The sequence below is a fragment of the Macaca thibetana genome, chromosome 8 (assembly GCF_024542745.1).
Source record: "Macaca thibetana thibetana isolate TM-01 chromosome 8, ASM2454274v1, whole genome shotgun sequence".
Taxonomy (NCBI): Eukaryota; Metazoa; Chordata; class Mammalia; order Primates; family Cercopithecidae; genus Macaca; species Macaca thibetana.
The window spans coordinates 47,950,988-47,978,717 of record NC_065585.1 but is presented as its reverse complement, the minus strand read 5'-3'; the positions used below and the strand labels follow the sequence as shown (position 1 = coordinate 47,978,717).

The window sequence follows — 27,730 nt, the reverse complement described above, 5'->3', positions numbered from 1 at the left end:
ATATCTGGAGGATATGGTTCAAAAGTAAGCAATATTAACTGTGTTATCTGTACATGTATATTTGTTATATATAGTCAAATACATATATGTGGTAAAGTATGAAGTGGTAAAACTGTAGAAAAGCAAGGAGTGATTAAGAGGCAAGGCAGGCTAGTGGGTACCTCTGGAGGGAGGAAAAGATCCGCAATGGGCAGGGGTGTCATAAATGGGTTTCCAAGATACTAGTAATATCATTCTTGAATTGAATTATGGACATATATATATACTTATTATTGTCACCCTTTATAATATACATTTATGTTCTCTACAATCTTATGTGTGTTTGGTATATTTCACAATAAAACAGTCAACCAACCAATCAATCAAGCTAGCTAGAGGCTAAAGAACTGCAACTAGAATCCGTAAGATGAGCATAGTAGGTTTTCAAGGATATATAAGAGACAGTGAAGTTTCCCTGAGGCTATGATCCATGACTGAAACTAGCAAAAGGCTTCCCACTTGAATGAGAAGGAAGCTTTGAAGTGGGGCAGAGACTCCTGCTGGTGCCCTTGGAGGTTGCTGGGGACATTATGACTCTAGGTAGTAAATGGATGATTTGAGAAGGAAAACTTGAACAAAGGGGTATTGACTTTCTTTTGTATCCAGGAAGGTACATCATTTGCAAACATGCAGATACAAAGAAGATACTGTCTTTTTATAAATATGAGGCATTTGTCTCAGTTACTTATACAAATAAAAGTTTATTTTCCCTTATATCACTGGAAATCCAGAAGAAGGCGGTGCAGAGCTTCTTGAGAGAGTTAGCAATATTTTCTAAATGCAGGCTACTTCCACTCTGCCATTTTCAGTTTAGGGGTTTTTTGCCCCATGAAGCTCCAAAGTTCTCATCTGCCTTTAATGCAGCGTTAGGGGTATTTTCCCAACTCTTCGTCAACGAAGTTAAAGATTTTTCTAGAACTCACCCACAGCTGGGTACTCACATTATAGTCATCAGAATGGTGACATATGGACATTTCTTGCTGCAAGAGAGCCTGGAAAAGTAATTATTTTGCTATTGCAGAGTGTACAATAGGAGCAGGCAAAAGTGAAGAGGGAGAGGTGTGTGTATTCAGCAGTGTCTGTCAAAATACTCCACTAAGAATTCTTCCTCTTTTATCTGCAGGAGCCAGTCTACTTGATGACTTATACAAGTATTTCTTCTTCCATCACTCCCACGGAGACACCATGACTGTCATGGATCCAAAGCAGATGAATGTTGCTGCTGCTGTTTGGGCTGTTGTTTCCTATGTTGTTGCAGACATGGAAGAAATGCTGCCTAGGTCCTAGAAACAGCAAGAAAGAAACATTTTCATGCTTCTGGCCAGGAATCCTGGCTCTGCAACTTTGGAAAACCCCTCTTCACATAACAATTTCATCTAATTCATCTTCAAAGCGCAACTCTATTTCATGTTTTCTGTTATTATCTTTCTTGATACTTTCCAAATTCTCTGATTCTAGAAAAAGGAATCATTCTCCCCTCCCTTCCACCACATAGAATCAACATATGATAGGGGTCACAGTGAGGGCATTTCTTTATATCACCTCTTAAAAACATCGTTTCCACTTTAAAACTAAACACAATAAATTTTTGGAAGATCTCTGATTTTTATGTGTTCATTTATGAACATAAACATTAAATATGAAAATATGGTTTATATTATTTATTGAAGGAGTAGAAGAATTACTCAATTTTAGTATGATCTTAATTGAATATATGGAGGCATTTGACTTTCTAATTTGTATATTTTCATATTATGTGAATTTTTAAAATGAACTTCGGAATTTTTTAATTTGCAGGAAAAAAGGATATTATCATTTGGGGAAAAAATCAAGAATATATAATTCAATTGCCTTATTAAAGATAAGTACTAGGGTCCGTCACTAGATAAATAGCAATGCAATTTTGCATTTATGTTTTGTATATTTTACACAACATTTCCATGAAGTTGGTGCTTATTCACAATTTGCTGATGACATGATTGAAGCTCAGAGAGGCTCAATAATATTTTCAGAGCCGTCTAGAGCAAACACAGTAATCCCCATCCTCTCTGGAGCCAATTTCTACTATTTTTCCTCACACAACATCCAATATTCAATAAAAAATTACAAGACACACCAAAAAAAAAGAAAAACAAGAAAAAATGAACTTATTGTCAAGAGATAAAGCAATTAAGAGAACAAGACTAAGAGATGACCCAGAAGTTTGAATGATCAGAGGAGTTTAACCTAACTATGATAATTATGTTAAAGATCTAGTAAGAAAAATAGACTGCACACATGAACAGAAGGGGAATTTCAGCAGTGTTGGAAATCATAAAATGGAGTCAAATATGTTAAAAAATGCAATGTCAGAGATATAAAATTTTTTTGTCAGACTCATCAGCCAACTGCACAAGGCTGCAGAGAGCATCAGTGGACTTGAATATATGCCAATAGAAATTATCCAAAAAGAGAAAAGAAAAAAAAATGCCAGAGTGAATCACCCAGAAAAAAAAAAAAAAAGCCAGAGTGAATCATCCAAGAATTGTGATACAATATCAAGTTGTTCTAGTATGTGTGTAATTGGATTTTCAGAAGGAGAGTACAAAGCATCAGTTGTATTAATGATAATAAAACGATTGAAAGACAGAGTAGGATCTTTCGTTTCTGATGAAGTAGCACACCAGTACTCTAACTGGCCCTTACACTGAAGATGACTAAAAATGCTAGATAATATTTGAGAAACACCTTATTAAATATATGAATGAACTGATTAACAAGAATATTAGACAAAAGACTAAGTATCAAAAGACTATATACCAAGAGATACATAGAATATTTTTTGCTTTTTAAGGGTTTTGAAACTTTAAAATATATATATACATATGTGTGTGTGCATGCGTGTTGTTTTTGTTTTGTTTTGTTTGAGACAGTATCTAACTCTGTTGCCCAGGCTGGAGTGCAGTGGTGCAATCTCGGTTCACTGCAACCTCCACCTCCTAGGCTCAGGTGATCCTCCCACTTCAGCCTCCTGAGTAGTTGAACTAAAGGGTGCTAATTTGTGTGTGTGTGTGTTTTGTTTAGTTTGTTTGTAGAGACAGGGTTTCGCCACATTGCCCAGGCTGGTCTTGAACTCCTGGACTCAAGTGATCAGCCTGCCTCAGCCTCCCAAAGTGCTGGGATTACATGCATGAGCCACTGTGCTCAGCTTTAAATATATATATATATATATTTTTTAATTCCAATAGCTTTTGAGGTACAAATGGTTTTTGTTACACAGATGAATTGTATAGTCGTAATGCCTGAGATTTTAGTGCGCCCCTCACCCAACTAGTGTGCATTGTATCCAATATGTAGTTTTTTATCCCTCACCTCCCTCTTACCCTCCCCGCTTCTGAGTCTCCAATGTCCATTACACCACTCTGTATACCTTTGTATACCCATAGCTTAGCTCCCACTTATAAGTGAGAATATACAGTATTCAGTTTTCCATTCCTGAGTTATTTCACTTAGAATAATGGCCTCCAGCGCCATCCAAGTTGCTGCAAAAAACATTTCATTCTTGTTTGTAGCTTACTCAGCAGTGTTCCATGGTGTATATATACCACATTTTCATCATCCACTCATCAGTTGATGGGCAGTTAGGTTGGTTCTATACCTATTCAACTGTGAATTGTGCTGCAATAAACATATGCATGCCAGTGTCTTTTGATATAATGACTTATTTTCCTTGGGGTAGATACCCAGTAATGGGGTTGTTGGATAAAATGGTAGATATACTTTTGGTTCTTTGGGAAATCCCTATACTGTTTTCCATAGAGGTTGTACTAATTTACATTCTCACCAGTAGTGTATAAGCAGTCCCTTCTTACCACATCCAGTCAATGTCTGTTGTTTTTTGACTTTATAATAATGGGCATTCTGGGGCCAGGCATGGTAGCTCGTGCCTATAATCCCAGAACTTTCGGAAGGCAAGGCAGGAGGATTGCTTCAGTTCAGGAGTTCAAGACCAGCCTGGACAATATTGTGAGATCTTTTTTTGTACAAAAAATAAACATAAAGAATAAATTAGCTGGCATGGTGGCATGCATCTGTGGTCCCAGCGACTTGGGAAGCTGAGGTGGGAGGATCTCTTGAGCCCAGGAGGTCAAGGATGCAGTGACCTGTGATCATGCCACCGCATTCCAGCCTCAGTGACAGCAAGACCCTGTCTCAAAAATAATAATAATGGCCATTCTGACTGGAGTAAGGTGGTATTTCACTGTGGTTTCAATTTGCATTTCCTTGATGGTTAGTGATGTTGAGCATTTTTTAATAAGTTTGTTGGTCATTTGGAGATACATAGAACATTGAACAAGCTTTCTCTTTGAGAAAGTTTAAAGAATGTGGTAAACTTAAATTCCATTCAGAGATCAGGAGATTGTAGACAAATTCCAGATTCTGCCACATTAAGGATACTATAGAACTCCAACAAAAATGAGACCCCAAAATATTATACCTCAATACAGTGGTGAACAAAAATAACTCTCAGGTCTGCAAGGAAAGTTACCATGATTGAGTAAAAGCTAAGTAGAGGGTGTGAAGAAATTCCCACTTATAAAGTTACAGAAAATATTAACTCACAACCAAAAGTGGGGAAAATCATAGCATTCTGAGCGAGAACAAACAAAAATATAAAGAATTAACCCATAGTGTCCTCTGATATTGGAATTTTTAGGTTAAAAGTATTTAAGCTATGTCCATTATTTCAAGGAAGTCAAAGAAGAGTTTGAAAGTAGAATAGAGAGCATGGTACCATTAAAAAAAAAATGACCAAGCATACTGTAGAAAGAACCAAATAGAACTTTAGGGAATATAAATTATACTAAGTAAAATTTTAAAATTAGGGGACAAATTTAACTAATTTAATGAGAGAGTTTATAAACTGCAAGACAATAGTGATGGAATTTATGAGAATTTAGCACAGAACGACAAAGAATGTAAAATATAAATGAAAGGTTAAGAAATATGAAAGATAGAGTCATATTGTCTAATGTGTTTAATCAGGGTTTCAGAAAAAAGAAAATGGGACAAAGAATTATCTGAAGATATAATAAATCAAAATTTTCCAGAAATAATGAGATACACAAAATTAAGAAACCCAGTGAATCCCAAACAGAATAAACAAAAAGACATATTTTAGAGAAACTACAGACCAGAAGAGACAAAAGAAGCTCTTTGAAGTAAGAGAGAAGAGATGGACTATCTTAAAAAAAGCAACAATTGGACTTTTAGCTAACTTCTTAACAGCAATAATGCAAGCCAGAAGACAATGGAATAAGATCTTCCACATGCTGAGAGAGAACAATTATCAACCTAACAACTCTGTGCTCAGGGAAAATATCTTTTGAAAACAAGGACAAAGTAAGGATATTTTTCAGACTAAAAAGTGAAAGAGTTGGCCAGGCATGGTGGCTCATGCCTGTAATCCCAGCACTTTGGAGGGTGAGGCGGTTGGATCACCTGTCAGGAATTCGAGACCAGCCAGGCCAACATGACAAAACCCTGTCTCTACTTAAAAAATACAAAAATTAGCCAGGCATAGTGGCGCATGCCTGTAATCCCAGATACTGGGGGGCTGAGGCAGGAGAATCACTTGAACCTGGGAGGCGGAGGTTGCAGTGAGCCAGGATTGTGCCACTGCACTCCAGCCTGGGCAACAGAGTGAGACTCTGTCTCAAAAAAAAAAAAAAAAAAAAAGTGAACTAGTTTACTACCAGCAGGTCTTCGCTAAAGGAAATTAGAAAAAGTGTCCTCTAAGCAAAATTAAATGATTGTAGAACAGACACATACAAGAAGTGAAGAGATGGGCTCCAGGCCAAATCAAAATCTATGTGTGACTTTCCAGGCCTGACTTTAAGCATTACAAAGGCTTTACCTGGCAGGCCTACTGGGAGAAAGCTGCCCTCTTGATGTGGTTTGATTGTGTCCCCACCCAAATGTCATCCTCAATTCCCGTGTGTTGTGGGAGGGACCCAGTGGGAGGTAACTGAGTCATGGGGGCAGGTCTTTCCTGTACTGTTCTCATGATAGTGAATAAGTCTCATGAGATCTGATGGTTTTATAAAGGGGAGCTTCCCTGCACAAGCTCTCATTTGTCTGCCACCATGTGTGAGATGCGCCTTTCACCTTCTGCCATGATTGTGAGGCCTCCCCAGCTACATGGAACTGTGAGTGTATTAAACCTGTTTTTCCTTATACATTACCCAGTCTCAGGTACGTCTTTATCAGCAGCATGAAAACAGACTAATACACCTCCCCACAGCAGATTTAGTGCTCTGCCAGTGGGCTACAGTTTTCCAGAAGGAGTTGCAGTCAAGAACTCAGGCCCCCTAGGGCAGCCACCCATTCCTCACTCAAACACCTCCATTCAAGGTCTCCTTATCTTATGACCAAGATACTTTCATCCACTCTGACCCAGTACTTTTCTAGTTCTAGACTTCCCCTGCTCCCTTCTGTCAGTTCCCTGGACCATAAAATGTTAGGAGTCATTTGGTTAGGGCTCTTTGTTAGTGAGATGATTTTCCCTGTCTGAACCGATTCATCTGACCCTTGCCTACTGCCATTCCCTCGGGGAAAAAATGGAACGTTGGGAAGCTGGTGCTTATTTTTGCCTCTTGTTTACACTATCTCTGTAAGTGATTAAGGCTTGATTGTTACTTTCAGTTTGGCTCATTGTTCTGACTAACCACCTAACCCTGGCCGCTGGACAGAAATTAAGAGCAAAGAAAGTGATAACCATTTTAAACAAACATGGAATAAATAAAAACCACAATAATAAGGTGGTATTTGAAAAGAAAACAAGATGGAAAGAATATATTTCACTGGAATAGCATGTGAATAAGTGAAGTTACTGGAATTAGTGTTCTAAGGTCCTTGTGAAACTGCCTTTGCAAAATTATAACAGTAAGAAAAACCTGACCTAATTGACTCCATCTTGCTTCTAACCTCCAAGCTGTCCTTGGTCATTCCTGGACATAGGCCAAGATAAGTTTGAGAGGAATTTAGTTTATAGTTTAACTTAGAAGCAAGAATTATAATAGTCCCTTCCTGAAACCAACTCTCTCCCTGTTCAAGAGATGAAACTGCCTTTGTAAGACTAATGAAAGACTGCAAGATTAGGATTATAGGAGAGACCCAAGTTCTGCTAAAATGTAGGCATAGTTTCTATAATTCCTTACTGCTTAGGAGTCATATAGCCAGCAGTCCCAAGATTTAAAACTTCCCCAATTGCTTCTATAGGTATCACTACTGTAACACTTAAGACTGGGGAGGTTTTTTTAGATGTTTTTCAGACTGATCCCACCTGGACTCATGACTCAGCTGGTCCTGTGGCTCTGCCCAGAGGTGGCCTCACTGCACAAGGACCATCTTCCAACACCCCTGTGATGGCATCCCCAACCAATCAGCTGCACCCATTCCCTAGTCCCCTGCTCATCAAACTGTCCATAAAAACCCTAACCTCCAACCCTTCAGGGAGACTGATTTGAGTGATAACTCCAGTTCTTCTGCATAGCTGGCCTCATGTCAGTTAAACTCTTTCTTTACTGCAATGCCATAGTCTCAGGCAATTGATTTTGTGCAGTGGGCAGAAAGAATAAATTTAGGAGCTCATATGGGATCCGCCCTTCTGGGTGCCTGCTTGCAGTTCACTGGTCCCCCATAGGTCCGACTGACCTGGAGGTGAGCTCTGACAGCCACTTATTTCTCTGGAACTGAGGGTCTCTGCCAATGTCCCCTTGCAACTGTCCTGCCAGTGAGGCACTGTCGACCCTTCCTGCCCAGGCCTAACTGTCATGTAGAAAGTTTCTGGAAGTCATCTTTAAACTGGTCTGGTGAGTATTCTAAGTGCAACCAACATCTCCTTCCTTCTCCTGGGTTCCAGTTAGCCTTTCTCTGTGGGTTCACTTGTATTGCTGTACAAGAGGATAAAGATATTGTCTAAATTTAGGCTTTGCTAAGTTAAATTTGAAAGTTAAATTTAAAACATTATTCAGGCATGGTGGTGGGCACCGGTAGTCCCAGCTACTCAGGAGTCTGAAGCACGCAAATCATTTGAACCCAGGAGGTGAAGGTTGCAGTGAGCTGAGATCGTGCCACTGCACTCCAGCCTGGGTGACAGTGGGAGACTCCATCTCAAAAGAAAGAAACGAAAGAAAGAAAGTTAAATTTTCTAAGGTAACCACAAAAAAGAGAGGTAAAGTGCATAACAACAAAACAACCTCCCCTACCAATGGAATGAGAAAAAAAGGCTTAACAAATTTGATATCATATTCTGTGACCACAATGCCACTAATCAACTAAAAACATATATAAGTTTGGAAAATTAGAAATATAACTCAATGAAATAAATAAATGACTTAGTAAATAAATAAATTATTTAGTGGTTTATGAGTCTGATATGGTTTGGCTATGTCCCTACCCAAATCTCACCTTGAACTGTAGCTCCCGTAATTCCCACATGTCATGGGAGGGACCCAGTGGAAGGTAATTGAATCATGGGGACAGGTCTTTCCCGTGCTGCTCTCATGATAGTGAATAAGGCTCATGAGAGCTGATGGTTTTATAAAGGGGAGTTCCCTTGCACAAGCTCTCTTGCCTGCCACCATGCAAGACATGACTTTGCTCCTCATTCGCCTTCAGCCCTGATTGTGAGGCCTCCCCAGCCATGTGAAACTGTGAGTCAATTAAACCTCTTTCCTTTATAAATTACCCAATCTTGGGTGTGTGTTTATTTGCAGTGTGAGAACAGACTAATACGGAGTCACAGAAAGAATTATAATTAAAATTAAAACATATGTACAACTGAATAATAGCACACACACAGACAACACTTTCATATCAAAACTTGTAGGATGTAGGTAGGCAGTTTCTTAGAGGCAAAGTTACAGTTCAAAATGATAAAAATTTTAAAATAAGCTAATAAACCCAAAGAAATAATTAGGGATTACTATTTACTCCCTAATCATTTGGGTTTATTCTGCTATCCTTTTTTCCTCCAATTAAGAAATAGCAGAATAAACCCAAATAAACAATTAAGGAATAAACAATAAATATGAGTAGAAGTGCATGAAATAGATCACAAGCCTTCAGTAGAAAGGATCAACAAAGCCAAAGAGTTGGCTCTTTGAAAATACTGAAAATTACTGATTAAAAGCTTTATGCCAATAATTTGGAACCTTGAATAAATGCACCATTTTTTAGGAAAAAAAAATGTGATTACTTAAATGAGTTGATGAATAAACTTAGTATTTTAATAGCTCTAGAAACATTAAATAAATTGAATCACTATTTTAAAATGTACCTTCCACCACAAATTCTTTAGTTTTAGAAGTAAGTTCTCCCAAACTTTAAATAATTTCAGTTTTACAAAATTATTTTAGAGTACAGAAGAGGGACTAATTAATTCTAAGCTCATTTTATGAGACTAGTATAATCTTAACACCAAAATCTAATTAAGGACAGTTTGGAAAAATCACAAGCCAATTTCACTAATGATTATAAATGAAAAAAATTGAACAAAATATTAACAACCACATCTATTAGTGAAAGAAAAAGAGAATAAATGATGACAAAGTTGAGTTTCTGCCAGATATGCAAGATTGGTTTCTCATTAGAATATCAGTTAATTTAATTCATCACATTAACAAGTTTAAAAGGAAAAAGTTATCCAATCATCTCTAGATGCAGAAAAAGAGTCACATAAAACCTAAAATCCATTTATGGTAAAGATAAAAGAAGACATCCTTAACCAGATAAAAAGCATCTACAAAACAAGCTAAAGAAATATCATAATTAACATGAAATGCTGAAAATATTTCTTTTAAGGTAGGAAATAAACTAATGGTGTTCAAAGTAACTACTTCTATTTGGTAGTACTTGGATATTCTAGCTTCCACAGACAGAAGAGAAAATGTATAAGCAAAGGAAAAGAGGAAAGAAAACTGTTTCTATTTGTAGACAAATATGATTGCCTACATTGAAAATTCAAAAGAATCTACAAAAAAAGTATCATAATTAAAAATGAGGATTAAGAAGTTTGCTCAAGAAAAGAAATTTTAAAAAATGAAAACTATTTCTAGACAAATACTTAGAAAATGCAACTAAAAAGATATCATTTACGTTGGCATCAAATATAAAATATTAGCTGGGCTCATTGGCACACACAAACATTCCTGTAGTTCCAGCTACTAGGGAGGGATGAAGCAAGACAATCACTTGAGTCTAAGAGTTCGAGGCCAGGCTGTGCAACATAGGAAGACCCCTGTCTCTAAACATAATAATAATGTAAAGAGTCTAGAAAAAATTTTTATGATAAGATGTGAGATTCTTTTATGGATAAAATTATCAAACTTTATTAAAATATATTAAAGTAGAGCTAAATAATTGGAGACATATGCCATTCATGTTTTTGAAGACTCAGTAGTAAAGATGTTCATTCTCCCCAAATTTATCTATGGAATCAACACAGTCTCTATCAAAATTTTACAATGGAGTGTTGTGGCTTTGAGTTCTTGATTTTGGTTTGTTGGTTTGTTCATTTATTTAATGTGTCAAGCGGAATCTAAAGTGTAGTTGGACTACTAAGGACTATTAATAGCCAACTATTTCTGAAAAAGAAAAAGTAGGGGATTGTAGCCCCTTAATTCCACTTTCATTCAAGGCAAGATTGTACTTTCCTGATTTCTTGTAATTTGGTATTACTATGTACTTTTGGCAAATTAATATAAACAGAAATCTGCAGGTGTTTTGTTTTGTTTTGGACTTAACTATTTGGTGTTCAATGAGAAGAGCTTCTACACAAGACTTGCAGAAAAAGAGCAAAGCCCAAATATTAAGCAACTAAAACTCATGTTTCAAACAGATCATACACATCTGAGTGGAAATTGTAAAATTCCCTGTATGATTTGCCATATTGTCTCTTTCTCCAAGGCAAATGGCAATGTTTCAGATAATGCCTGCTCCACAAGCTTGGATCCAGAGCAATAATAAGGAATGACAGAGCTTCCAGTTTACTCACAATGGAAGTGAAGCATGACTAAGAAATAAATTTCTGTTGTGCAAGAAACCAATCTTGCATATCTGGCAGAAACTCAACTTTGTCATCATTTATTCTCTTCTTCTTTCACTAATAGATGAGGTTGTTAATATTTTGCTCAATTTTTTTCATTTATAATCATTAGTGAAATTGGCTTGTGATTTTTCCAAACTGTCCTTAATTAGATTTTGGTGTTAAGATTGTACTAGTCTCATTTTGTGGAGGTTTTGTTGCCACAACATAATGTAGCCTATTCTGATTTTTTATCTTGTCTTGCCAGATATCAAGACTTAACAACTTAATGTCTTTAAGACGGCATAGCATTGGCACAAGGATAAATGAGTAGACCAGTGGGACAGAGTAGAGTTCAGATCCAGAACCACGTGTGCAAAAACTTGATTTATGACAGGTTGGTATAGATGATCTGTTAAAAAAAAAAAGGTGGACTTTTCAATAAATGTTACAACAGTTATCTATAAGTAAACGATTAAATTGGACTGCTACCTCATATCTCCTCTGCAGTCTTTTTGTTAAGAACAGGTGGAAAACAATTGGTTGTTTACCTAATTGAAGGGCACCAAGAACAGTGCCCAGTACATAGTCAGTCCACAATATACGTCCCCTGATTGAGGAATGTTAGCTGCTTCTATTTTACGGCAAATTCATTTCTCAGTTCCATTCCTCCTTCATTCCCATTTTTGAAGTAATGATGGAAACAAAGTGAAAATTCCCATCAAGAAGCCCTGTCAAGAGAGAGGTAGGCTGAGTGCCTTTCCAGGAAAGTCCTGGAATTCTCTTAAGTGAGGAGAAAGGCTTAGGAAGGAAATATGGAAACTACCAAAGAGGCAGGTCATTATCACAATTATACTTTAGGTGGTATCATTCATATCCTATCTTCACGAAAGGAAAACAAGTGGTCAGAAACGGAGACTTGTATTGGAGACACCACTCAGTAACTCACATGAGTAATAATTTCTACCGCGGTGGCCCTTGATGATACAAGCATATATTTTGAGTGATTAATATTGGTCATGTAGCTTACAAGATGGTGTCTTCCAACTCAATCCAAAACACAGTCAGTCACTCCCAGGTTCATGCTGGATTCAGAAATGTAGCATGTCCTGATTCTTTAACCAAGTTCAATGAGGTGAAATTAGAGCAAGATGAGGGCTAATCTTGCCCCACTACTAAAGCTCAACCCTTCTAAGTACTCTTGATGCTCTATGAATTATGTTGTTTCTCTATGACTGAAGGAACAGGAGCTCCTAGTATTATTTTCTATATTCCTTCCAGATGGGTCTTTCCCTAGTCTCTGATCATTTCCACAAATGCATGCACTGATCAGTACTCAGCTGAAGTTGTGGAAAGGTGGGACTCTCTGCAGCTCTCTGGCCTTCTCTCTGCATGTGGAACTGTCCTCTGTGACACTATGTCCTGTGAATTCTAGCTGCCTCAGCCTCTCTGGACATTCACATTCCTCTCTTCAACTCATGATGGTTCCTGGGCTCTGCCTGGGTTTCCCTTCCCCACATTGCAACTGGAAACTCTATAAGGAAGTAAGCTAGGGTCATCATAGTGCTCACCTCATTCATTTTCTGTCTCTTGGGCATCATTGCTCCTCATTTCCTGATGTCTGATGTCTTCAACACTGTTATTTAAAACATTGTATTTGGAATTTTTTTATTGTTTCATGCATAAAGGTAAGTCTGGTCCCTGTTACTCCTACTTGGTTGGAAGTGGGTGTCAGACCACTAATTTTTGTCTGACGAATGTACTTATATTCCTTTTACATTTAATGCATTTTGATTCATTTTCTTCACAACTTGATTCCAATCTGGGTATGTAGATTCACAGAAATTTTGTGAACTGTCCAAAGTCTGAGCTGAAATGCTCAAATATGCCAAACTGGTTTATCATTAGAATATGAGTTAATTTAATCCATCACATTAAGAAATTTAAAAGGGCAAAATTACCCAATCATCTCTAGATGAAGAAAAAGAGTCACATAAAACCTAAAATCCATTTATGGTCAAAATTAAAGAAGACATCCTTAACAGATAAAAAGCATCTACAAAAAAAAAAAAAAAAACTAAAGAAATACAATAATTAACATGAAATTCTGAAAACATTTCTTTTAAGGTAAGAAATAAGCTAAGGGTGTTCACAGTAACTACTTCTATTTGGTAGTACTTGGATGTTCTTGGTATCTATGAATTACCACAGTTCAAGGATAATCTGTGGTTCATCTGGTCATCATTATTGGATTTCAAGGGTTATTTTCTAGAAAAGTTATATCCAGTTTTATAATTAGCATTAAAAATTCACAGGCTGACTGATTGCCTCTTTTTTGTTTTCTAAGATGGACATTTATATCCTATTGGACTATATTTCTTCCCTTTCCTTCAGGAATAGCAAAGAGTAACTTCTATAGGAACACTGCCACACCAACGAGCTCCACCTCCCTTTGACTTGGGGCTGCTGTGCTTTCTGCTTATCAGCTCTGAGCAACATATTAGATTATCCCCATAGACGGTGGAGCCCAGAGTAAGTTAAATTCTGTATTCTCCACTCACTGCTACCACCACCTACCCCAGTCACTCCAGAATTTTAGGTTTCAGAGCAACTTTAGAAGAGAGAAATTCACAAAGTTGTATTATAGTCTCATAGTTCCACCAGCTGGCAAGATCGTCATTTCCTCACCCACTGCCTCCTGAGTCACTGTACCCTTCTAGATCCTCCGGGGAGCTAGACCCTTTCTCCGCCTCCACCTTTGGCATAGGGTTAGGGATTGTACCCCCATTGCCTTATCCTACAAGTGGCTCTGAAGAAATGGATCTTATTCATTCTCTCCGTAAAATAGTCTGTTTCCTTAGCAACAAAACAAAATTATATGGGGCCAAATGATAACATAATGGTCCATTTGCTAGCTGGGCCCCTTTACTGCTGCCTTATTACAGGAGTATGGAGGGTCTGGGTAAGGGCGACAATGTGACTGTGTGCAGGTAGGGGAGCATGCTGATGAGTGTGGTTATTAATAGCAATAAGAGTAGGGGAGGTATGAAGAAGTACGTGGGAGTTAGAAGAAGAGAGGGTGGAAGAAACGATACAGTTTGGATGTTCGTCCCCTCCAGACCTCATGTCGAGATGTAATCCCCAATGCTGGAGGTGGGGTCTGGCACGAGGTATTCAGGTCATGGCAGCAGAGCCCTCATGAATGGCTTGGTGCTATCCTCACAATAATGAGTTCTCACAATATCTGGTTGTTTAAAGGTGTGCAGCAGTTATCCCATCTCTCTCCTGCTCCCACACTTGCCATGTGAGACATCTGCTCCCCTTTCCCCTCCCACCATGATTATAAGCTTCCTGAGGTCCTCACTAGAAGCAGATTCTAGTGCCAAGCTTCTTGTACAGTCTGCAGAACCATGAGCCAATTAAACCTCTTTTCTTTATAAATTACCCAGTCCTAGGTATTCCTTTGTAGCAACACAAAAAGCCTAATACAAGAGTGGTCTCTAGAGTTATTTTCCTCTCATGAAAACTCCACCTGCACATCTTAATTGCTAAGGTGTACCAGGCAATCTTGGAGTCTGGAACAAGCTACTCACTAACTATAGCTATAGGCATTTTTAAGTATGATTCTCTTCTTTTCCATAAATTTAAAAAGAACTGTTTATCTGCTGAGAAATGGTGTATCATTTGCGTGGTGGCCTATTTTCTATGCATGCAGCCGCTTTCCAATTTGACTTTAGGGTCAAGTTGCTTTTCTGATTCATTTAGCTGAGTAGACTTAAGTGCAAATTGAGAAGAGAAACCCATTTAAATATTGTATAATGTGAGAAGGGTGAAATCTGTCACCGAAAAAAAAGGAGGAAGCTAGAGGGAAAGAAGGTCGATTGCTGATTTTGCCCTTGACATTGTGAAGATGTGTTTTGAGGGTTCTGCTGTGTCTGTGGATAATTTGGAGTTTACGTTCCCCAGAGTATTCCACCCTCCTCACAATAATTACAGTAATGACACCAAGAGTGTCTTAAAAATTCTCACGCATCTACACTGCATACATTACATTGCCGCACGCAGTCCTATTTGCTCAGTGTGCTCCTTTCATAAAAATTTGAGATGCTTCCCATTTACCTTGAGTAAATATCAAACAGATTTTGATATCTATATCTGTCTCATGAAATATACATCCTCTCTAACTGTGCCCAAATGATTAACTTACAGCTATGTGATGATTAGCATAAAAATCTCATCACAACATGAGATAGAAATGTTATCACTAATTGCTGTTTGAAGTGAAGAATGTTTTCTGCATAGAAATTAATGATGCATGCTTACTTCTCAATTCTCTGTTAAACTAGAAAACTCAAGACTGTTTTTGGAGAAGAAAGAAATTACCTTTGAAGTTTTGTGGGGTTTTTTCCTCTCCCTTAGATGATCCACAGTTAACCAAAGGAATTGTGGAAGGCAATGGCTAATGAAGTTCCATGCATAAATGAGACAGATGTACTCAGCCCTTATCAAATCAAGTCTTGCTATCAATCCATGACTCAGCTATTCAACTGCAGGCAGTGACTCTTTCCCTGGATATGAGAGCCTCCCTGTAGCCTTGAAACTTGACTGATAAATATTCTTATGTTTGCAGCATATCCTAAGAGTCTCCAGGTTCTTCAGAGAACCTGACGGTCTTTATATTATTGGTGATCATCCTGGGCCTGCTCAAGCAGCCACGCAACTATCTATGAGTTGGATGGTACCTCAGAAAGCCTTGCTTTATTTTCCAGATTTAAAGAACATTGAGCTGTGACTTAGATTTTGACAATAAAGTCACGCCCTGGTCCAATAGTTATCTTAATTCTAAGTACCAGCCAGTCTATCCCAGAGATTGCAATGGAACATGAATTTTCCCCAAGCTAAGCTTGTCTCTGAGATTCTGCCTTGCCATCCAAATCATCATCATCATTATCACTAATACTTATCCTGGGCCAATTATGCTGCTAAAAACTTAATGCACATTTTCTCAGTTAATCCTGACCCAATGCAGTGAGGTAAGTCCTATTTTAATCCCCATTTTAGAGATGAAAAATCCTGGGTACAGAGTTTGTAAGTAAGATCACAGAACTAACCAAATTTGACTAAACTCTAGACAATTCAAAACTGAATATCTTCCTCAAACATACTTCTCTGCATAGTGAGCTTTCTAATATTCCCAGTGTGAATATATCCAATCTAACTGGTGCATTTTCATTTTAAGGAATAGAAAGTGGGGTTTCAGCAGTGCCATACTTCAGTCCAGGAAAGAGGGGACCCTGCCCTGAGCCCTGTGCTTTAGACGGTCCCATGTATCAGAAAAACACACCAACAGTAAATTTACTGAAGGATACAAGGATGCTTCTATCACCAGGGATCTGACACTCAGGGCTGGCACAGCATGACTCTGCATGAATCAAAGTGTTCACCTCCAGGCTAATGCCATTTAGGCTCCAAAGAAAGGTGGCTCTCAGGTCCTGCCTTGGAGAGAAGACTGTCTGAATGTTGTGAAGACAGACACTGCTTTAGAGCATGAATATTTGAGGAACAAAAGTATTCAAGAAGAATAGACAAATTCATCAACTTGTCAAATCTTTCCTCTCAGAGAGCACAAAATCAATAGGTTCTCACATAAGGGAGTATTGTTTCCCAGAAGTGAAGAGCATCTATTCTTTGGATTCTTGTTATGCTCCAATTTGTGGTTCCAAGGGAACTCGTGAATTAGCATGGCATTTGCAATAGTTGTACATGGTGACATTTTGCATTGTTTAATATTTGCAATGTTAAATAATTTTTACTTATAAATTTGATGTGTTCGGCTAGGTGTAACACTTCTGAAATGCGATATCCATAATTTACACTGGCAACGAGATGGGCATTTTCCCACTGGAATTGCAAAGTTTTACTTTGTGAAATTAATAATATTCAGCAAACATTTTAAAATCCAAGTAGAAAAGGGTTGCTTTATTTAAATATCTTAATTTAAAAATTTGATCTGTGTTAATTATAGTTAATAATTCCCCTTCATGGCCGGGCGCGGTGGCTCATGCCTGTAATCCCAGCACTTTGGGAGGCTGAGGCAGGTGGATCACGAGGTCAGGAGTTCAAGATCAGCCTGGCCAAGATGGTGAAACCCTGTCTCTACTAAAAATATAAAACAATTAGCCTGGTGTGGTGGCACACGCCTGTAATCCCAGCCACTCCGGAGGCTGAGGCAGAGAATTGCTTAAACCAGGAGGGGCGGAGGTTGCAGTGAGCCAAGATCGCGCCACTGCACTCCAGCCTGGGCGACAGAGCGAGACTCCATCTCAAAAACAAAAAGAAAATAATAATAACAATAATAATAATAATTCCCCTTCATTCAATAGTTAACTTTAAATTATTGTGTTAAAAATTTTGTGTTAAATTTATCTAAGCTTTTTATTACAAAGTTACAGTAATCAAAACAATATAGTACTGATATAAACATAGACATATAGACCAATGGAGTAGAACAAAGAACCCAGATATAAACCCTTACATATATGGTCAAATTATTATATTTTTGCAATTAAAAAGCTTACATAAAATTTAGTATAACACAAAATTTACTATCTTAACCATTTTCAATGTACAGTTCAGGGGTGCATCACATTGTACATTCACATTGTTATGCAGCCATCACCACCATCCATCTCTAAAACTCTTTTCATCTTGCAAAATCGAAATTCTACTCCTTCAACATAACTCCTCATTCCTGACTCCACCCAGCTCCTAACAACTACCATTCTACCTTATGTCTCTATGAATTTGACTCTTCTAGGTACTTCATATAAGTAGAATCATACAGTATTTGCCTTTTTTCCAACTGACTTATTTCACTTAGCATAATGTCCTCAAATTGCAACCATGTAATAGCATGTGTCAGAGTTTCCTTCTTTTTAAGGCTTAATAATATTCTATTGTCTATATATACCACGTGTGCTTATCCATTCATCTACTGACGGACACCTGGGTTGCTTTCACTTTTTAGCTTTTGGTTATTATTTCCGGTACAATGCTGGTATATGGGTGTACAAGCTTCTTTTTGAGACCCTGCTTTCAATTCCTTTGGATGTATACTCACAAGTAGGATTTCTGGATCACATCATAATTCTATTGTTAATTCTCTGAGGAACTTTTATACTGTTTTTCATAGCAGATTCACCATTTTACACTCCCACCAATAGTGCACAAAGCTTCTAATTTCTACACCTCCTAGCCAACACTTATTTTCTGTTGTCATTGTTTTTTTCATAGTCGCCATCCTAATGGGTATGAGGTGTGTGAAGTGGTGTCTCATTGTGGTTTTGATGTACATTTCCCTAATGATTAGTGATGCTGAGCATCTTTCAGGTGTGCTTATTGGCTAGTTGTATATCTTCTTTGGAGAAATGTCTGTTCAAGTCCTTTGCCCAATTTTTAATTGAGTTTGGTAGTTATGTTATTGAGCTGTAGGAGTTTTTACAGATTCTGGATACTAACCCCTTATCAGAGATATGCTTTGTAAATATATCCTCCCATTTCATAAGTTGCCTTTTTATTATGTTGATTGTGTCCTTTGATTCACAGATATTTGTAATCTTGGTCTAGTCAAATTTAGTTTTTTTTTTTTTGACTATGCTTTTGATGTCATATCTAAGAAATCTTTGACAACTCTAATGTCATGAAGTTTTCCCATATATTTTCTTCTAAGGGTTTTATAGTTTTAACTCTTACATTAGGTCTTTGATATATTTTGAGTTAATTTTTGTATATGGCATAAGGTTAGGGTCCAACTTCATTCTTTTGCATGTGGATATCCAGTTTGCCTAATAATATTTATTGAAAAGACTGTTCTTTTCCCATTGAATGGTCTTGACACCCTTGTCAAAAATCATTTGACCATATATGCAAGGGTTTATTTTATTCTGGGTTCTGTATTCTATTCCATTGGTCTGTATGTCTTTATGCCAGTACTATACTGTTTGATTACTGGGGCTTTGTAAGAAGTTTTGAAAACAGGAAATGTCAGATATCTGTTCTTTTTCAAGATTCTTTTGGATGTTTGGAGTTTCTTGAGATTTCATATGAATTTCAGGATGAATTTTTCTCTTTCAGTTTTGATAGGAATTGCATTGACTCTGCAGATCACTTTGAGTAGCATTGACATCTTAATTACTGTTAAGCCTTCAATCCATGAATAAGGGATCTTTTTATTTATTTGTGTCTTCTTTAGTTTCTTTCATTAATGTTTCATAGTTTTCAGTGTATAAGTAGTCTTTTTCCTCCTTGGTTAATTTATCCCTAAGTATTTTTTTTATGCTATTGTAAATGTAATTGCTTTTGTTAATTTCCTTTTCAGATATTAACTGTTAGTATATATAAATGCAACTTTTTTTTGTATGTTGGTTTTGAATCCTTCAACTTTGCTAAATTTGTTTATTAGTTCTAATAGTTTTTTGGTGGAATCTTCAAACTTTTCTACATGTAAGACCCATGTCATCTGTAAATAGAGATCATTTTACTTCTTCCTATCTAATTTGGATGCCTTTTATTTCCTTTTCTTGACTAATTCATCTGGTTTCAATAATTCTGAATATTTTAGAAGAAAAATAAACTTTGGAAAACATAAAAAATGAACAAAAATGTTTTTAATTGTTTACATTCACTTTAATTTATATTTCTGTTAAATACATTCAAATTTTTCTACATTAGAATTCAAATACTTTTTAATCTTTTAGAACATTATTTTAAACAGACTACAACTATATAATTACAAATTTGTAATCACATAGATTATAATTGTGTTCTGGATTATAAGAACACAATCCATGATTTTGCTGAAAAGAAGGCAAGAAAAATAAATTTTATAGAATACATATGTAATAATTTGTGAATTATGTGTGTCTTTATTATTCATCCAAATATTACTAGCCCATCAATAGCATATCAGACATGGGCAATAATGATTAAATTCAACTATCTTTGGTATTTTTTTGACTTTTAGTCATTATGAGTGTATATTTGTCAAAGTACTTAGTTTAACAGTTTGTTAGTCTTCATGTATAACTTTTAAATAGTTAAGTATATTTAAAAGTTTTTCTGTCACAGGCATGAATCCCAGAAATAGCCAGTTTGGGCTGATCTGTAGCTCAATGCTCTCCTTGCCAGAGTCCCACCAACATTAAGGACTTGGGTTTGCAAGTACACTCTTACAGTAGGTTTCTCATTTACAGAAGTTATTCTGATGGGATAACTGCCCTTCAACATTGCAGCCAGGATGGTGTTTATGTGTTACAAATCTGTCCATGCACTCCCCTACTTGGAGCCCTTTGGTAGCTCCCCTTCCCACTTGGGATGAGTTCATGATATCAGCTTTTTCCTTCCTAGACTCACTTTGTACTGCTCCTCCTCTCTTCAGCCAACTCAGGCCATGTTGGCTTTTTACCAGTTCTTCCATCATTACCCCTTCTGTACCAAGACCTTTGACCATGTGGTTCCCTCTCCCCATAATGCTGTCCCTTTACCCCTTCCTTTGCCTAGCCTACTCCTGCCTATCCATGGAACTCATCTCCAAGGTCTCTCCCTCTGGGAGGCCTCCTTTGAATCTTTCAACTAGATAGATATCAATTGTAGCAAAAATAATTATTATGCTGGTCATGTGTAAAAGCTAACACTGACTGTTTGCTGTACGATGAAGTAGTAAGCACTTCATGTGTATTAACTCTTTTAATTCCCGCAAGAGTCTCCCCTCCAATTTTATAAATAAGTAAGTTAAGACTTAGACCTAAGTTAGGTCACTTGCCCAGGGTCACATTGTTAATTAGAGGTGGGGCCAAGATTTTAACTAAGACTGTCTAACTCCCGAGTTTATATACTTAGTCACAGTGCCATATTGGTTTTCTCTAGCAAGGGTCCTCATTCATAATTTGGTCATTCATCCCAAATGTTCATTAAGTTTCTACCATGTGCAGGCACTCTGAGGCACTGGGAGTGTGGTGTTGAGCAGCAAAGTAGATAAGGTCCCTGCACTCAAAGAACTTTGTTCTAGTGGGGGAAGAAAGACCACAAAAAGTAAAAATAAGCAAATAAACAGACAAGATATTCCCATGGTGCAACTGGACAGGTTCTGTGATAGAGAGTAAGTAGGGGAAACTTACTATTGACAGAAAAGATTCAGGTGGTCTCTCTAAATAGGGGTCATTTGAGCTGAGTCCTCAAGGATGATGAGGTAGAGAGAGATGATTGTTTTTCAAAAAATTACCCTTTTATGGAAATAGAGGCCCTAAATTTTAGCTGGAGTAAAGATACTATATTTTGCTGCCCCACTTTGTAATCAGGTGTAGCGATGTGGGTCATTCCTGGAAGTGGTATGAAAAACTTCCAGGAGGTTTCCTTAAGAAGAGCTAAGGGAATGGGAGTGCTCTCCTCCTCCCCATCTTCCTTCTTGCTAGAAAGTTGCAGCATCAGCAGCAGATTTAGACCATGAAGTGAACTTGGGAATGGGAGTCACACATAGCAGAAACAAACAGAAAGACGTGTAGGTCCCTGATACTCTGAAATACCACACCAGCTCTGGACTGACTACCTCAGATAAACTTTATTAAAAGAGTGCTTCCTACTGCAAGACGACTGGACTTCTTCATCCTTCTGAAGATTTAACGCTGCCACTTGTGAAATGTAGGGAATAAGCATCATGCACAAGCTTTCACTCACAGTAGTGATAAATTAAACATCCTCAGAAAGTCATTACAGTTGCCTCTGACTCCCAATCACAGGAAATGGCTGGGTTCTCTTTCTCTCCAGAATGCATTTGGAAGGTGTTTGCCATGCCGGGAGGGCTATTCGATCAGATGGCACCTGCCAAACTGACATAGATAAAATCTGCCACAAAGCAGATCTCTGAGAAGTGCCTCCATGACACATCAGTGATTTCACAAACACATTCGAATGCTCAGATAAATCTTTGATGTCCCTGATCTTTGCACCTCCAGATGGTGGCTGAACAAACAGAAATCAGTCTTCTTTGAAACCCTTCAAAGCGGTGAAATTGCCTAATCAGTCTGTTGACTATTCTTTGACTTCCAAAGGTCAGGAAGGCTTTCCGTTTGTTCATCTTTCCAAAGACACGTTCACATTCTCTTCTAGGTACCTTTGTTCTGGGAAATTTAAATCCATAACTGATCTGTTTGATATACAACTTTAAATTCCACATGAAGACTTGGCTGTTTTTTCTAAAGACTGAACATGATTATTTTCAAAACAGTTGTACAAACATTCTATTAGGAAATCTAAACAGAACTTATCAGCATGGAGGTAAATAATTAAGAGGAGAAACTGATTGTTTTACCAACATATTTAAAGCTCATGAAATGACAAATGTGTTACTGTCATTTCACCAGAATATTCTGTGTACACTCCAGTGTGCTGAGGTTGTTATGTCACCATCTATGTGAACCGGGCCTTGGTCATGGTCCTGGCAGTAGGAAGACTATGTGGTTTGTACTTGTTTTTCAACAATTGTTAACTAAGTAATCAGCTCTTGAGGATGACTCTCACCAGGTAGAAAACACCATGAAAATTACTATGTGCAGAGATGAGCTAAGAGGCTGATACTTCAGGGTTTTCTCTGTCGTTATGACCCTCATAATCAGGACTCTATAGATAAGAGACAAAATATATTTAAACTAACTGCATAAAAAAAGAGGAGATACTGAGGTATCACGTGAACTCAAGGTCTCAGATATAGTGAGGTTGAGGCTTCAGGAATTGAACGGGAGACTGCTGCCTGCTAAGCAGTGCTTTTCAACCTTCACCTCACAAATATTACATAAAATGATGATATGTCTATGGCCCATGGGGATAAAATAATGAGACTGCTCCAATGCAATCGAAAGTGACTTACTCTTTGTCATACTGATCAGCCATCCAGATTCCAGATAAAGCCCTTTACTCTCCCAGTTCCCAAGCTCTCAGGAAAGCCATGGCAGATATTTATGGAGACCCTGTTGTGTGGCAATTCTAAGCACTATACCTGCATTTCATCACTCATCAAATCCTCACACAATCCTTTAAGTCAGCTATTATATTTTCCCATTTTATAGATAAGAAACTTCATTACTTAGGAGCTAAGCAACGTGCCCAACGTCGTGGGACTAGTGATGGAGACTGAGTTTGAATCAGTTTGGCTCCTGTTTCCCCTTAACCCTCAGTTTCAGTGCCCCAACGTTGGAAGGTAGTAAAGCTTTCTATAACAAGGAGGGAATTGACTGGCTGAGCTTGAGTTAGGTGCCCACTCCTTGACCAATCAGCCATGAGAAGGGGATGGCCTCACACTGTAGACAGCAACTAGGTGCTCCTGCTAAGCCCTGTGGAAGTGGGTAGGGGCAAGTCCTAGCAAAAGAGTGCTCAACAGTCACTCATAAGGATCCTCTTCCTTCTCTCCCTCCCTGAGTCCCTCAGGGACTAAGGTTGACTTAATCATTCTTTCTGTTCACAGCAAGCTGTCATTCCATTGCATCTCTTGCTTTATTTCATCCTATTTCTGTTCTCCACTCCCATTCTCCTCCCAACCCCAAAGGCAATCATCCTACTTTGTTTCATAGGAATCATTTTCTTTTTATGTGTTCTTACATAATGTGTCAATATATATTGTTTTGTGTGCATGCATTATTCATTTACATACATGACATTGGGCTACAGGTCCTGCTGTGTGTCTTCCTTTTGTCACCCAGTGTTATGTTCATAAAATCTATCCATGTTGCTGTGTGCATGTCCAGCCCATTGCTTCTGACCACAGCATGGACTCTATGATGTGCCAGCAACACGTTTTGCTTTATCCAACCCATGTCCTGTTAAGTCATGTACTAGTGTGGTCTATGGGCTGGCGGAACTGAAAAGATCTTCCTTTTCATGTAGCTTCCCCCGCTACTCACAGCATTGCATCACACGGTCAAGTGTTTCTCCTCCATTTCACGCAGCTTGGGTGCCCTCTTGTCTGGAAAGGCCCTTCCCTGCCTGTTGCCTCCAGGCTGGGCTGGTTGTTGCTCCTTTGTGCTCCCGAGGTCCTCAGTGCCTGCCTTTATCAGAACAGAGGCCACAAGACACCTTGGTTAAATGTACAGTCTCTGGGACCAGACTGTCTGGACTCACAACTCTGGCTCTGCCATTTACAGATGAGTCACATAACCTCTCGGGGCCCCCACTTCCTTGCCTGCAAAGTATTATTAACCACAACTACTCAGTGGATTGGAGTGAGGGTTCAATAAGAAAAATCTATGAGAAGTGCTAATAATAGTACCTGCCATCAAATTCTATTTGTGCCTATAAAAATAACGTTCGTTGTATGTAATGAAATTGTGTTTACTTGTGTGTCTCCACCATCAGACTAAGACATCCTCAAGTCTAAGGACCTTGGCATTTTCATCCCAGAGCCCCACACCTTGCAAGTGCCCAGAGCATGGTCATTGGATGATGCTGTTTCCCACTTACCCTCTGGTTTGACATGGCTGCAGGATTTGCATATGGAAACTGACTGGGTTGAGGACAGACTCAAATAGGGACAGATTGGAGATGTAGGCTTAGAAAGGAGAGATTTCCTGAAGCTTTAATGCCATGCAATAGAAATATACAGCATCAACTTCCTTATACAACTAGGTGGGTCAGCAGGTCACCTGTGGCAGACCCAGGAGGACATCCTCACACCGACAGGTGAGCTCGGCTCAGAGCATGGCCAGGAGCCAGCCCATGGCCACATGCCACCACTTTCTGGTCTTCTGTGTGTTTGCCTTAGTGTCCTCATCTGTAAAACAGGACTAATGGCATCTACCTCATAAGGCTGATGTTAGGACTTTGTGAGGAAACAGTTTTCAAAAGCTTAGAACAGTGTCTGACATGTCCTCAACCGGCAAGAAATATCAGCTTCTCTTGGTGTGATGATCACCAAACCCACTTTTTTTTTTTTTTTTACAAACAGAGTGGATAGACACCATGTCATTTTCATTCTTGTTTCAGGATCTTGGGAATTTCTGTTTGTCCATTTATGCATTTGTTTTTGTCTTTATTTATTTATTTAGAGTTCTGGTGGAGATAATTTGTTAGCAGGATTTTTGTTGGAAGGTGCAAGGCTTCTTCACTAGCCTCATAAGTGTGTCCCTGTATGCAGAGGGGAGCAATATAGCTTCTCAATCTTCAAAGCCTTCCTAAGGACAACATCACTCTCAGGTTGGAAATTCTATGAAATCCCAGCTTCCAGCAACCCAGTTAGGTATTCCTAGGGATATGAGAGGGCTTTGTTCACAGTCACGGAACACATATACATGGAGATAAACTCAAATGGTTTGTTGTTTTGGTTAAAGTAAATAAAAGGGAAGAAGGACAAGGAAATCAAATACGGGTCCAGTGGGACCATCCTCGGTGTAATAAGAGCCTTTCCCATTAGCTTTCTAAGCAACTTTTAGGCTGCTGCTGTGCCGCAGAAAGACTTTTTAAAAATGCTTTGGTTTCATACATGGAAAGAAGCCCTCGGGGTGAATTGCTGGCTGCCCTACATTAGAGGCCTAGCAGTGAAAACCATTAGTTCTAAAGAGAGGTTAATTATGAGGAGAACTCCCTGGCCTAAGCGGAGGCAGTTACAGTGATTCCCAGTGAGAGGCTAATCAGGAGGCCACGTTGGGTGGCAACAGCCCTGTCCTGGGCAAGGGCTTAATGGGAGTGTCTAATACCATTTGCAGTGTTTGGGTTTATGTGGGGACCAGGAGTCCTGTTGTGTTTGGGTTCATTAGCTTCAGAGATTATTGCCTCTGGGGATTCACTAACAAGTAGCAGGGGAAGGGGGGAAGAGGCAAGATGAGCTTGAGAGATTCAGCAAGACCTCTTATTCTATAAAATTAAGACCTTAATGAAACCCCAGACTTTGTCCACTACTGGCTCCTTGGTCTATCTGGATTGGCAAATAGGTATAGACAACATTCTACAGGATCTTATACCCCATGTCATCTATTCCAGATGATTCTGCAATCAGCTGTGCCTTAAAACATGCTCATGAAAGCTACTCTTGATTTCCAAGAAACTGCATGAGATTTACTTTAGAAGCCCTTGAAAACAAAGTTTGTATTTTGTTAAGAAAAGTTTGTTTAGAGCCAGCAACACAATTTCCAACCCATTCACAACCCTCCACCAACATTCTGAGGGCAAATAGAAATCCAGGATGTGCAAAATTTAGGAACTTTTCTCCGAGAGATATTTTGGCAAAATGTATATAAGCATCAGATTTCACAGTTACTAACTGAGCACCTACTATATGCTTGACACTGTGCAGAGCACTTTGCTTTGCTCCACGATTCCCACAATGCTTATTACTCCACAGGACAAGGGTATGATCATCAGCTCTGCAGATGGTGACACTGAGGCTCCCAGACTCACAAAAGGCCACACAATGAGGGCAGAGCCAGCCTCTGTCTTCCAGTTCTTTAACTTTTGTCATTTTTCCGTCTTCTGCCCTGCCTCAACAGAATAACCTAAATAGTAACCGGTAATGGAGATTAGAACCATTGTAACAAGTATTTAGCTTAAGGGAAGAAACGTTAAAATGTCTCTCCCTGTGGGTTACTGAGTGTGACACCCCCTGACCTCACCCACCCTCTACATGTTGGGGCCAGGAGCCCTGTTGTGTGTTGTTGTTTGTCTTCCCAACTTTTGAGTGAATAAGTATGCAGATAAACCGTGTGACAAATATCAGGTAAATCTGAAGTGGCTGTTTATGTTGATGTTTCATTTTTACATGTTCTCCATATCTGTGAAAATTTTCAATAAGTAAATTTTTCTTATATCTTCAAATTGAATTATATTTTAAGAATATCTACTTCGCTGTGCTGGCACTGGATGAAATTCTACCATTTTGAACTTCTGCTCTTCATGTCCATGTGACAATTAAGGTAATTATATAACATTCTTACTGAATGATGATCTTGTCACAGGTTAATAAAAATTAATGTATTTCTATTCTTCACTCTTTAGTTTCTTATCAGCATTCAGCTGAAGCATTTTTAGCTTTTAAATATTGTACATATGGCAATGTCTATAAGACATTTCCACTTGAGTTCAGCCAAGGCAGAATGCAAATGAGGAGCTGACACTGTTCTGTAAGTCAGCAGAATGCGGTGGCTAACAGTCTGGTTTCTGGAGCCAGCTTGCCTGAGTTTGGTTCCTGGTATACCAACACTTCTGCTGTTGATCTTGGGCAAGTTACTGCACCCAGCTCCATCTTATGTTCTCTGTAAAAATAAGATTAAACATGCCCCTGCCCCGTTTGGTTCCTGCAAAACCATTATTTATGGAAAGTGTTTAGAACGATGCCTGGAATATAGTAACTCTATATAACTAATTGCTGCTTTTATCATTACGTAGGAAAAACAATGAATAGGACCTAAAAAATTTGGAAGGCAGCTACCAGGACATCAGGAATCAGGACTTGTGTATGCTGGGCCTCACCACCACGACCTTCCAGAACTGAAGATCTTGCAGTACTAAAGCACTTAATGATTATCTTAGTCTATCTGTGCTGCTATCACAGAATGCCACAGACCGGGTAACTGATCAAGAACACAA

General features: G+C 38.4%; 3 protein-coding genes across 16 annotated transcripts in view; 1 reads left to right on the top strand and 2 right to left on the bottom strand.

Moving 5' to 3' along the window:
* CPQ (carboxypeptidase Q) overlaps positions 1-1,642 on the top strand; it is a 498,229-nt gene extending 496,587 nt beyond the window's left edge. Inside the window, exon 9 of the mRNA XM_050800514.1 lies at positions 1,163-1,642. Within this exon, the coding sequence (XP_050656471.1) occupies positions 1,163-1,326 (164 nt within the window). The 3' untranslated portion in view covers positions 1,327-1,642. The remainder of the gene's footprint in view (positions 1-1,162) is intronic.
* LOC126960839 (cytochrome b-c1 complex subunit 7) overlaps positions 1-27,730 on the bottom strand; it is a 1,171,628-nt gene that overhangs the window by 911,403 nt on the left and 232,495 nt on the right. The window lies entirely within an intron of this gene.
* Positions 1-27,730, bottom strand: part of TSPYL5 (TSPY like 5) — a 321,724-nt gene that overhangs the window by 189,866 nt on the left and 104,128 nt on the right. The window lies entirely within an intron of this gene.